Raw genomic sequence first — 12,929 nt, 5'->3', positions numbered from 1 at the left:
GACCCAGCCCCGGCTCAGCTTCCTTGGCTAAGCCCTTCCCCATGGGTGTTGGTAACTTTGAAATGGGCAGTGGCTAGAAGGGGTGGTTGTATGCACATATGTACGTACACAGATTTATTATACATTTTACTGATGTAAAAATGTACACAGTTTACAGATAATAAAATATACAGTTCTCTTTACTGCAAATTCCATATAGCTGATTCATTCTCAGAAGACTTACAGTGACTTTTAGCAAATGAGTGTGGTTCTAACAGGAATGTTGGGCGATATTTTCATACATAGTTACGAACTAAGACCAAAGTAAAACAAAGAAAAAGCGTGTCAGAACTTCACTGGTTAGTGTCATGAGCAACTTCTTTCTGAATCAGATAATGGTCTCATGTGCTGGAAGAATATATCCTCCAGTTTTTATGCTCTTCACTGTGTAAGGATCTAGACATGATACACTTTTAAGTTTGATCTGCACTATTAGCATTTTCTCCATCACTTTCTTAACCACAGACAATCAGCAAAACAGTAAATCAAGTCCTAATTTGTAGCATTTGCTGATTTCAAGCTACTTATGTGACCTTCCTGAGTGTGTAATTGGGACAAGATGCACAGTAGCACATGGTGTTTTTCCACCATACGGATAGAGAAGACCTTAAAAAAAACTATGATGATAAATAATAATAGCCGTAAAATAATTAAGAAGTGATAAGTTTTAAGTATTGATTACCTGTATAAATTACTTAATTGTAACTTTATGTAATTTAATATTTGAGAATGGCTGTGTTTCTTTTTTTTTTTTTTTTTTTTTTTTTTTTGGCTGTGTTGCCTCTTCGTTGCTGCGCACGGGCTTTCTCGAGTCGCGACGAGCGGGAGCTACTCTTCATTGCGGTGCGCAGGCTTTTCATTGCAGTGGCTTCTCTTGTTGCAGAACACAGGCTCTAGGCCTGTGGGCTTCAGTAGTTGTGGCGCATGGGCTTAGTTGCTCCGTGGCATGTGGGATCTTCCCGGACCAGGGCTCGAACCCGTGTCCCCTGCATTGGCAGGCGGATTCTTAACCACTGCGCTACCAGGGAAGCCCCCCAGCTCCTCTTCTCTTAGCGAGTCCTGAGGAAGGTATTAATGTCTCTTTAGAAGTTGGGGTACTTGATTCCTCTTTTAGCATCGCTAGTTATTAATTCTCAGGTAATAGCATATCTTGCTAGACTGATATGCAGTTTTATTTAGCATTTTCGAAGTTAAATCTAGTTGGATAACATCCACCACTTGGTTTAAATCATAGGCATGGTAACGTTCTCCCTAAATCGCTTTATGAGCCATGACCATCACACGCAGGCACACACACACTCTATGTATATGTGATTTTTTTTTTTTTTTCAGGGTACTTAACCACCTTTCTGGTCTGGGTTAGGCCTATAATTAATGGTCTGGTTTCCCCACATGCCAAACTACAAAAATCTTAACTTTGTCCTACTCACTTGATTTTTAATTAGTAGACCCTGAGGAATTCAGTCATTCCTCAATCTTGATAACATTCTTCAAAGAGACATGAAATTTCTCTACCCTGGGGTGAACTAGCTTTCATTGCTCCAAGTCTCAGCCTAAAGATGACAGTGCTCCAAGTAAAACTTTAGTGAAGGAAAGAAATGGGGACGCGTGAGAACTTATCCTACCAGATATCAAACATACTGTAAGACAGTAGCAAGAAAATAGGAGTAAATAAAGCAAAAGACAAATTCATCGAATGCAAGAATATCAAGTACAGAATCAGGTCCAGATACGTATGGGAATCATCTGTGTGATAAAGCTAGCATTGCACAGACGGTTACTGTATGTCAATGTAGGAGAATACTTCTGAAATACTGGAGTGGAGAAGGCCTTTGTCAAATACACATGACATCACACTAAAAAATACTAAGGAAAGATTGACTTATTTAAGTACTGAAAAATGTTAAACTTGTAATGGCAAGAGACATTATAAACTAAGTTAAAGGATAAAAGACTGGGAGAAAATATTTCCTCCACATACAATAGATAAATAGTATTTTCCTTAGAGGTGCACTGAATTCATTTCTGGCTGAATACTGAACAGCCAGCATTAAAACCAATAAACAACCTAAGGCAATGTTGAATGTTCCCACCATAAAGTGATCTTCTGAGATACAAGAATAAATATGAAATTTTGTTTTAAGAATTTAAGTAATGCTATAATATTATTATTAAAAATTAGAGGAAACCCCCTGGTGGCCCAGTGGTTAGGACTCCACGCTTTCACGGCCGTGGCCCAGGTTCAATCCAATCCCTGGCCGGAGAACTAAGATCCCACAAGCTGAGCGGCCAAAAAAAAATTTTTTTTTAATTTCATGAAAAAAATTAGATATGTTTTTAAAGTTTGTCATGATGATGTTGCAGTATAACTTCTGAGCCCTGCCAGCTGCTAGGAGACTCCTCTGCACACTTGCAAGACTTAGACAGATGTTTTCGCCTGATGAAAAGCATGTTTTTCTTTGGCTGCCTGTCCCACTGTGGGTTACTCTTAGTGGAGATTTTGCTATGAAGTCAATAAGCTTTCTTTTTTCTCTAATGATAACAGAAAGGTGAAGACTTACCTCCTCACCCCCTAGACTTAAAAGATTTGGCTCACGGCGATCACTGTGCAGTGTCCCTGCAGGTCCTCCCACAAACCGGAGCTGTGTGCAAAATGGTTAAAGACGATGTCTTCTGGGTGTTTCAGAAGCCAACAGAAGCCTTATGCCCTCACATTTGTATCTCTAATATGTTTGCATTCATTTCCTGACTCACACAGTCATTGGATGCACTGCTTTCTCTGCCAGCAGCCACTGGTTGTTACAAGTGCTTTACTCTCAGTATCTGCCGTGGACAATTGTAAGGCCTGTTTCGTGCCAGAAGCCTTCTTCCTCACGATAGCTGCGCTCCCATCTCACTTTGAGCGTTTGTGTGAATACATGTGAAGACGGTTCCAAATCTTTTCCTTGTATGTCATATTGTTTGTCTTCAACTGAAAGAGATTTTCAGTCCCAAGTTGACATTCATCATGCTTACCAATATTTTAAAAACCAGTATTCCGATATTAGTAATAATCCAAAAGATGATCTGTATTTATTAAATATGATGGTAACCTGATCTTTGATCTCCACAAGTTCAGCAAAGCTCAAAATAACATCAAAGGAGGCATTTGTCTGTTCAGTCCTCCAAAGACTAAAGCAATTTTGGCTGAATGCTGAGGCCAAAGCCGAACTTGCAGTGCATGCTTAATATTTATAATATATAAAATACTCCTTCATGCTAGTAAGGAAAAAATAGGCAAAAGGCATGAATAAGCACGTCACAGGAGAAGAAACACAAATGGCGAACAAACACAAGAATATGTTAACCCTCAGTAGACATCAAATTATATCCAGATACAACGACAGGGATTTTTTTTTTTTTTTTTTGGTTACCTTGACAAAAACAATTTTTAAAGATTGGTAATGCAGTGTTAGGGAGAATGTCCAGAAATAGGATAAATTGTACATCCTTTTATTGAAGGGCCGTTTGGCAGTATTTGGCAAAAAGTTTAAATGTGTACTGTACTCTCTGGCCCAATACCATCACCTAGAAGAATCTACCCTCCAGGACGACACAAACCTATGCTCAAAGATGTATACAAGATGGTGATACTAGTCCTGATAGCAAAACATCAAATCTAATGTATCAATAAATGTGCATCAGTAGGGGATGGAAAAATGAAAGCTGAATAACTGTGCAAAGGAATGCCCTCTAATTATTAAAAGTAATAAGCTAGGTCTATTTCTAGTATCTTAGAAACACAACTACTGTATATTGGCCCAGAGGAAAGTGCAAGTTGCAGAATCATGTGATTCCCATTGGGTTTAAATATAACTAAAGAAAACAGTCTGGAGGAGTGAGCATCCAACCATTAACAGCAGTTACCTTGAGATGGTGGGAAATTGAAGGGAAGAAGATCGTATTCTTTACATCATACATGCTTCTTTATTATTTGAATTTATTATAATGGGCATCAATTACTTTTTAATTTTATAGAAGATTTAAATAAAACTAGGCTAAACCAAACCATGGAAGAAAAGTTCCATGAAAGACACACAAAAGAGCTATTCCTCATGGCAAGGCAGACCCACAGAAAGCCTCCAGTGACTTGGTGAGTAAGTGCTCATCATGGAGATGGTGGGACAGCTGGAGAAGCGGTGGTTTATAGCCTCGAAGAATCCAAGACATGGCAAAGTGCTAACCACAAAGTTCAATAAGAAAATAATTAAGTTAGGACCTCCCTGGTGGCACAATGGTTAAGAATCCGCCTGCCAGTGCAGGGGACGTGGGTTCGAGCCCTGGTCCGGGAAGACCCCACATGCCGCGGAACAACTAAGCCCGTGCGCCACAACTACTGAGTCTGCGCTCTAGAGCCCACGAGCCGCAACTACTGAGCCTGCGTGCCACGACTACTGAAGCCTGTGAGCCTAGAGCCCGTGCTCCACAACAAGAGAAGCCACCACAATGAGAAGCCCGCACACCGCAACAAAGAGTAGCCCCCTCTCGCCACAACTAGAGAAAGCCCGCGTGCACAGCAACGAAGACCCAACGCAGCCAGAAAGGGAGGGAGGGAGGGAGGGAGGATTCCTGCTTATATACAAAAAAATTAAAAAATAAATAAGTTTAAAAAAAAAGACAAGACAAGAAAGCTGTCACACTCTCCATCAGGTCCCCTTTACTGACTTGCTAGTCGTGTATAGAGAAGAAACTTCTATGGTGAGCCAGCATATAGTGCTACAGAGGGACACCTGCCTTATGGAGTAACTGCTCCTTCTGGCTGTTATTTTGTGTGTTCCTTACTTACTTGTCTTACGTTCTTCTCCATTCATACATCGCAGTAAACATGAGGTTAACGAGAGGGAAACGGAGACAGAGGGACCCAGGCAGAGTCCCATGAGGGCAGGAGTTTGCTTATTTAGCACTAGTTCTGCAGGACCTGGAACATAGTAGGGACTCAGTGATAGTTGACGAATGACTGAACGCGTGGGCTCCAGCCCCATGGGAAATGTAGACTGTACAGCAGACAGACAACTAAAAGGCAGCGTTCTCAGCACAGTGATAGAGGTGCGAACAGACAAAACAGAAATGGGACACATAAGCCTGCTACAAAGCCCCTAGAAGCATCCCCAAGGAGGCTATGCCTGAGCTAAATGTTGAGAAATTCGTAGAAGCCCATCAAGCAAAGGACGTCGCAGAAGCAAAGGTGCAGAGAGCTTATTGGAGGGCTTATTGGAGAAGCTGCGAGTTGTTAATTCTGGTTTAAAGCATGGGTGGAGAAGGCTGGAAAGATTAGGTCTAGATCATGATGCTCTTGGGAGCCATGCTAAGGACTCTGTTGGTTTTGTTTTTGTTTAGTTTAGTTTATTGAAGTATAGTTGCATTACAGTGTTGTGTTAATTTCAGGTGTACAGCAAATGATTCAGTTACATATATATACACACATTCTTTTTCATATTCTTTTCCATTATGGTTTATCACAGGATATTGAATATAGTTCCCTGTGCTCTACAGTAGGACCTTGTTGTTTATCTATTTTATATATAATAGTTTGCCTCTGCTAACCCAGCCTCCTAATTCATCCCTCCCCTATCATCCTCCCCCATCATCCTCCCCCTTGGCAACCACAAGTCTTTTCTCTGTGTCTGTGAGTCTGTTTCTGTTTCATAGATAAGTTCATTTGTGTCATATTTTAGATTCCACATAGAAATGGCATCATATGATATTTGTCTTTGTCTGACTTACTTCATTTAGTATGATAATCTCTAGGTCCATCCATGTGGCTGCACATGGCATTATTTCATTCTTTTTTATGGCTGAGTAATATTCCATTGTATATATGTACCACATCTTCTTTATCCATTCATCTGTCAATGGACGTTTAGGTTGCTTCCACATCTTGGCTATTGTGAATAGTACTGCTGTGAACAGTGGGGTGCATGTATTCTTTTGAACCATGGTTTTCTCCAGATATATGCCCAGTAGTGGGATTGCTGGATCATATGGTAGCTCTAGTTACAGTTTTTTGAGGAACCTCCATACTGTTCTCCACAATGGCTGTATCAATTCACATTCCCACCAACAGTGCAAGAGGGTTCCCTTTTCTGCACACCCTCTCCAGCATTTACTGTTTGTCGATTTTTTGATGGTGGTCATTCTGACCGGTGTGAGGTGATACCTCACTGTAGTTTTGATTTGCATTTCTCTAATGATTACATGCTAAAGACTTTGGATTTTATGGATTTTATCTGAAGAGAATGTCTTCAAGAGGACAATAAGATTTATATTTCTTTTAAGGTGCACGTGAATATTCATTTTCCTGTCTTCATTTTGAAAATGATAGCAGAAGTTTTGTATGTGCCTGACAATAATCAGTTCGTTTCATTCTTAAAACAACTATAGAGCAGTTCATTTCATTCTTATAACAACAACTGTAGCAACTTCATTTTGCAGTTGAGAAAACCGAGGCACGGAGAAGTTAAGTCCTTTGCCTGACATGACACAGTTATCGGTGGAACCGAGGTACAAAGGCAGGCAGTCTGGACCCGGAGCGCACCCCCTTTTCCATCATACTGGACTGGTTTTGTCTGTGTTTCTTTGAGAATATATGAAAAGGGAGAAAAGGGAGTCAGCATTTCTTTGCCATGTGATTTCTCCCATTCCACCTACCAACCAAGAGAGAATGTTCCCTGGCCTCGCAAATGGAATCACTGGGCGGCTCGGCCATCTGCCCGTCGTTCTCCGCTCCCTCTAACCACGTAGCTGCTTCTTACCCGCTTTAGTCTTTTTTTTTCTTTTAACATCTTTATTGGGGTATAATTGCTTTACAATGGTGTGTTAGTTTCTGCTGTATAACAAAGTGAATCAGTTATACATATATATATGTTCCCATATCTCTTCCCTCTTGCGTCTCCCTCCCTCCCACCCTCCCTATGCCACCCCTCTAGGCGGTCACAAAGCACCGAGCTGATCTCCCTGTGCTATGCGGCTGCTTCCCACTAGCTATCTACCTTACGTTTGGTAGTGTATATATGTCCATGCCTCTCTCTCGCTTTGTCACAGCTCACCCTTCCTCCTCCCCATATCCTCAAGTCCGTTCTCCCTGTCTCCCTCCTTTCCTGGACGGGCTGTGAACCCTTCTGGTTTCCAATGTTTCCAGTATAGCCCCCGTCACGGGTGAGCCTTCAGATGGGGTTGCAGGAGTCGCCTGAGCCTTTCTCTTCTGGAATCAAAGGTGCACGTAACACGAATCTCCAAAAAAGGGGAGGGGGCAGAGCACTGAGATCACCTTTCACTCACTCGCAAATAACCATGCTTGCTGTTCAGGCGCCTGGCGCTGTGTAGGGAAGCAGAGGTCAGATAGGAAAGTAGAGGAGAAGGAGGAAGAAGATGTGTCACCCGTCATCGTTATTTCATCCCTGGCGTATCTGTATCCAGGAAATGTGAAACCCAATAACAAGATTCAATCTTACTTCAAGTCATAATTATAAATATACTACAAAAGGAGTATCTCATTCCACTAAATTCACTGCAGTGATCATTGGATATACATTTATTGCATAGTTTCTATTCAGTTACTGGTAGTCTTAACTTTTTTCTGTTCAACAAAACATTTTAGCATTTAAGAACTATTTGATAACACATGATTTTTAAATTCCTTCATTTTATACCTTTATTCCTTCATTAACACTTTAAATTTAAGATTTGCATAAATTTACAAAGATGCTCACACAATAATGTTCTTCACAGCATTTTATAAAGCAGAAAAAAAAAAAAAGGAAAGAACCCAAATGTCTCTAAACAGAAGACTGGTTATTAATTCAGGTTAATATTTTAAATGATGTGCAGGAAATATAGTCAGTGTTTTATAAGAACTTTGTATGGAGTATAATCTATAAAATTATCAAATTACTGTGTTGTACACCTGAAACTAATATAGTAATATAAGTCAGTTATACTTCAATTAAAAAATTAAATCAAATAAAAATGATCAAGTAGGATATAATTATTGATATAAAAAGTTATTCACCATACAGTGAGTTTTTAAAAGGTTCCAAAAGCAGACTATGATCTTTTATTTTAATTGTAGTTTAGAAAAGAAGTCTGGGAAGATGTAAGTCAAAATGTTAACAGTACTTCTCTCAGTGAATTTGCAAACGGTTTTCACTTACAACTTTCTGTCCTGTGTACTGTGTGAAGTGATTTTTTGAAATTGTTAATTATTATTTTTATATTTAGCATGTATAATTTTGCAGATGGAAAAATATTTCTCTTTTCAAAATCGAACTTGAAAAGGTATTATACAAGGAACTCAGAGGAATTTCCTGCTAATTATTTAAGCGTACCAAAAAATGTCTGCACAACGCATGTGAGTTTTATCAAGAACACTCTACCGTGTTTTTGAGGTTTTCCCCTCTGCCCCTGTTGAAATAGTATAGATGCTTTTCCCACCCCACTGTCTCCTTCTCCCTCTCCCTCCTTTGAGCTGAAACAGCAGACTCCTGTTCCCAGTATGCCCACTCTCAGTGAGGGTAGATTTGCACTAGAACATTCATGTCACTGGTCATTCTTCTGACATTAAACCTGTCCTTTACCTCGAGCAGTTAAGTCAGGAAGTACAGATGGCTCTTCAGCGCACATCACTAATGTAGAGTGTGTTTAACCCAACAGCTGTCTTGAGCGATGTAGATGTAAGCTCTGTTGAAGGTGCCCAGGTTCCACCCTAAGGCTTTGCATTCGAAATTGAAACAAGATGATTTGTTTCAAAGGTAGAGAAATGTGACTCAGACCTGTCTTTGGCCCTTTTTAGACTCTATAGTCTGAACTGAAAGACAGCATTTTTTTAAAAAATATCTTGCCAATCCCAGGTGTTTAGTGTCTACATCTGGTACTGCTGATTTCAATCATCTTGAACCCTGGCTCCGTTAGTTGAAGTGATAGAGTTTCACCATTTGGCAAGTGAAGGACAAGAATCACAGAGTAGGCAGAGAGGCAGACATTCCAAACACACCCATTGACTATCATTGTTTGTGATGTAAGTGAATATAAGAAACTGGCCTCTCCCTAGAATAATTGTAACAAACTTAGCACAAGTCCAAGAAAACTTAAGTGAGGTTTGTTAAAACTTAAGCAAGTCTTGGGGACTCCCCTGGCGATCCAGTGGTTAGGATTTGGCGCTTCCCCTGCAGGGGGCCCAGGTTGGATCCCTGGTCAGGGAACTAAGTTCCAACAAGCCTCTTAGCACAGCCAGAAAACAAAAAAGAAAAAACAAACAAACAAAAAAACATGGTGTGGGCTTCCCTGGTGGCGCAGTGGTTGAGAGTCCGCCTGCCGATGCAGGGGACACGGGTTCGTGCCCCGGTCCGGGAAGATCCCACATGCCGCGGAGCGGCTGGGCCCGTGAGCCACGGCCGCTGAGCCTGCGCGTCCGGGGCCTGTGCTCCGCAGCGGGAGAGGCCACGACAGTGAGAGGCCCGCGTACCGCGAAAAAGGAAAAAAAAAAAAGTGGCGTAATATAATGTTAGAACTGTAACAAAATTAAAAAAATAAAAGCAAAGTCTTGTCGGGAGGACTTTCACGAGCTTTGTTATCCTCAGCAGCAGCAGATCGCTAAAAGGTGGACTTCCTGTTAATACCTTGGTTATCGTGAAGGTGTGACCTTGGATGTCTTACTGGGTCTTAGCAGACTCTCAGAATCTTCCCGAGTTACGAGGTGGTATTAGACCACAAACCCACTTCCATATTCTTTACCTATTTTCTTTTTTTCATATTTAACGTTAGCTTTTGCTAATATTTTTCCTTTTCCCTTTTGGTTCTTTCTTATCCACGTGCCCTAATACACTCAAATTCTCAACACCAAAAATACAGGAAATAAAACTCAGGGAAGAAGTGAGATTAGAGAATGGAGGGAGACGGGTGGATTCTGGGATCTCCAGAAACCTAAATTACGTTTTTTTTGTAGCTGCTTTGAATTGTTTTCATTAACCGTTGATCCCGTCTGGGTGGAGCAGTGTCCCGGGAGACCTGCAGTCAGGGCCCAGCTCCAGCCCTGACGACCCCCATCCTTAGGCTGCAGTTTCATCCCGTGCCAGCCCTCCCGTGTTAAAGTTTTAGGACGTGGTAGGTCAGTGAGGGTTAGCTGTGACTAACATCCATCGCTGTTTATGTAGTAGAGAGCTCTGTGGCTTTGATATTCCCAAATATAGAGGCAGAAGCAGCCTGTCGCCCTGTGTCAGTGGGTCACTAACCTGCTGCTGGACCCCTGCCTGGGCAATAACCCAGGTCAGGGAGTTGGCCAGGCTTCCCCCGCCCCCTTCCCCCAGGGGATCGTATCCAGGACCCTGCAGGCCCCGCCCACAGCCCACCTGCATCTTCTCTGTGAAATAAACATCTACCTGAAAACCAGGGGAGGAAGAGGGGGAGAAGCATGTGTATGGTGGGGACAGAGAGAGTCACGCTCGTCCGGAGACGTGACAAGAGGCAGCAGTCAGAGCACAGGTAGGTGCTCCTCGGGCGGCGGGGGTGAGATGCGGTCTCCGGGGCAGGTCACTTGCAGGTCATGGCGAAGGTGACCTTGTTCCAGGGCGCAGCATCTCGCCTCCCTGCCCACGCCTTGAGCCAGGGCCAGCTTTCCAGACACTCCTCTCTTCCCCGGCTTTGAAGAGGCCAAGCTGCTGGTGTTGACTGACCTCTGACTCTGCTTCCTTTCCAGCTGACCCGCTGGTGGGTAGCATCGCCACACAGTACATGACCAACAGGGCGGAGCACGACCGGATGGCCAGGCAGTGGACCAAGCGGTACGCCACATAGGGCCCTGGCCCGCGGCACACTCACCAAGTGCATCGGGGCCCCGCACCTCGGCTCTGCTTGTCTTATTTTTATCACCTTTTGAACCGTTTTGTGATGGAATGTCATCCATCCCCCACCCTCCCTTTCCTTTGCCCCCCACCCCTTCCCGTTTTATTCCCTGTTTAATTTCTATTAACTTGAAAGATCTGGGTTTGTTTTTTTTTTAATCCCACCTCCACGTGGATGGGAACTTTTGTTTTCAGTGCAAACAATGTCAGATCTGTAATAATATGAGCTTTCTTTCAAAGCTTCATATTCCTGTGTGGTTCTGTTATTTTGTTGTTCGTTTTCTTTGGATCCTTTTTCCCTTCCTGTGATCTTGGGGAAAACACGAATTCAGAATTCTATCTCGTTTCTACTCCAGTGTAATGCTTAGGGTTAAGTTTTTTGTACTGAAGTCTTTATCGGTGGGTGCATGCTACTGGGAACCAGATTTTTGTACAAAAGCTTCAATCAGAATCACTGTGCATTACTGAGACTCTGTTTATCACTAGCCTTCTGTCCCCACACAGAAGACTGCTGGATTGAACAAAATAATATGTATTTTGATTTACTTAAAGTGCTTGTAAATTTCTTAGGGACCTGCCACTTTTGACTGTGGATCAGTTGATGTACACTTGTATTATTAAAGCACTCAATAAATCACTGTGGCTGATAAACGCGCGTCTGGCAACCCGGCGTTTGCTTTGCATCCTGGTGACCAGCAGAGTTCTCCGTGCAGCGAGGCTTGTCTAATTCAATTACGGATTCAGGTGTATTTTTTTCACCTCAAGCCTCTCATATTTCCTTGCAGCTGATTTGCTTGGCATGTGGAATTTCCCCAGCTGTCAATAGCCTGATGATTTTATGGTCGTTTCCAATCACTCTCGTTTTTGCATATTGGCTTCACAGTACTTTCTCACGGACAGCTTTTCTGTTACAGCCTTCTTGATGCAATAATTCAGATATGTGACTCCACAAGGAGGGTCCTAGTGAAAGTGAGGTCTGAGCTGATCGTTGTGTGAGACCACTTTGGGACTTATTTCTCTCTTCTTTTTCCTCTTAAGATTGTTATAGTGATTGCCCTTGAGTTTGGAGTTTGTTTTTCCACCATAATTCTAGTGGAGGAAGTAAACTCAACTCATATCAGTCATGGTCAGCACATTCAGTGACAAGAGTATGTCTGTCTGGCTTTGACCTTCAGGCTATTTTAGGTTTGCAGCTACAGGAGGCTGAGGAAACTTGTGTGTGGTGCAGCTTGAAAACCACACTGACATGCTGTTTAATATTCAGGGTTCTTTGTGTTACAAGGCCCGTTGGAAACTCCTGCTTCTACTAATTATAGTTACAAGCCAGCCATACAGCCTGGTCTCATTTAAGGAACATCTTTCCTGGTAAATAGGATTGACAAACGTAAGTCATTTACCTCTAAATAGTTCTGACGTCAATTTTAATATCCTTATCAGAAACATTTTAAATATCTGATTCAGAAGATGCAGTTTTCATTGGGTTTTAGTGGTTCAAAAGAAATCCTACAGAAAATACGTTTAAATGTTGAAAGTGGGACTTTCAAACCACAGTGCCTAAGGATTTTTTTAATAACGATTTTACCATTCATTTTATTTGAAAACAGGTTCCAGCTCACAGAACACCATACGGCCTCAGTTACAGCTACTCAAATCTGTAGTTGTAACTAGAGTAACCACAGACAATGTGTATGAATGGGCACAGCTGTGTTCCAATAAAACTTTATTTACCAAAGCAGTCAGTAGCCAGGTTTGGCCCGTGAGTTGTAGTCTGCCACTGCCCGTTACAGACCACCATAGACTGAGGGGAAAGAGTCAGATAACTGTGTTTAACATTTCTTTCCTTAAAATGTTATAAATTTAATTAATATAATACAAGACTGATTTTTAGAAAATTACCCAGAGTATTTTACCACCTACAGACTTTCTCACCACCGAGGTTTATATGTTTAGTTTAATACTTTAGATTAAAATATTCAACCCTAAAAGCATTGAATCATTTTAATATGAAATTTTATT

At 41.8% G+C, this 12,929-nt stretch overlaps 1 protein-coding gene across 1 annotated transcript in view; it reads left to right on the top strand.

Annotated features, from left to right (window-relative positions):
* The window catches only part of LOC309822845 (ubiquitin-conjugating enzyme E2 E2), a 355,948-nt gene extending 344,384 nt beyond the window's left edge, over positions 1-11,564 (top strand). Inside the window, exon 6 of the mRNA XM_082654894.1 lies at positions 10,769-11,564. Coding sequence (XP_082511020.1) covers positions 10,769-10,866 — 98 coding nt within the window. The 3' untranslated portion in view covers positions 10,867-11,564. The remainder of the gene's footprint in view (positions 1-10,768) is intronic.
* The last annotated feature ends 1,365 nt before the right edge of the window (positions 11,565-12,929 follow it).

The sequence above is a fragment of the Grampus griseus genome (genome assembly GCF_964374135.1).
Source record: "Grampus griseus genome assembly, chromosome: 5".
In the NCBI taxonomy this organism is placed as follows: Eukaryota; Metazoa; Chordata; class Mammalia; order Artiodactyla; family Delphinidae; genus Grampus; species Grampus griseus.
Note: the sequence above shows the minus strand (reverse complement) of the source record. Positions and strands in the feature narration are given on the sequence as shown.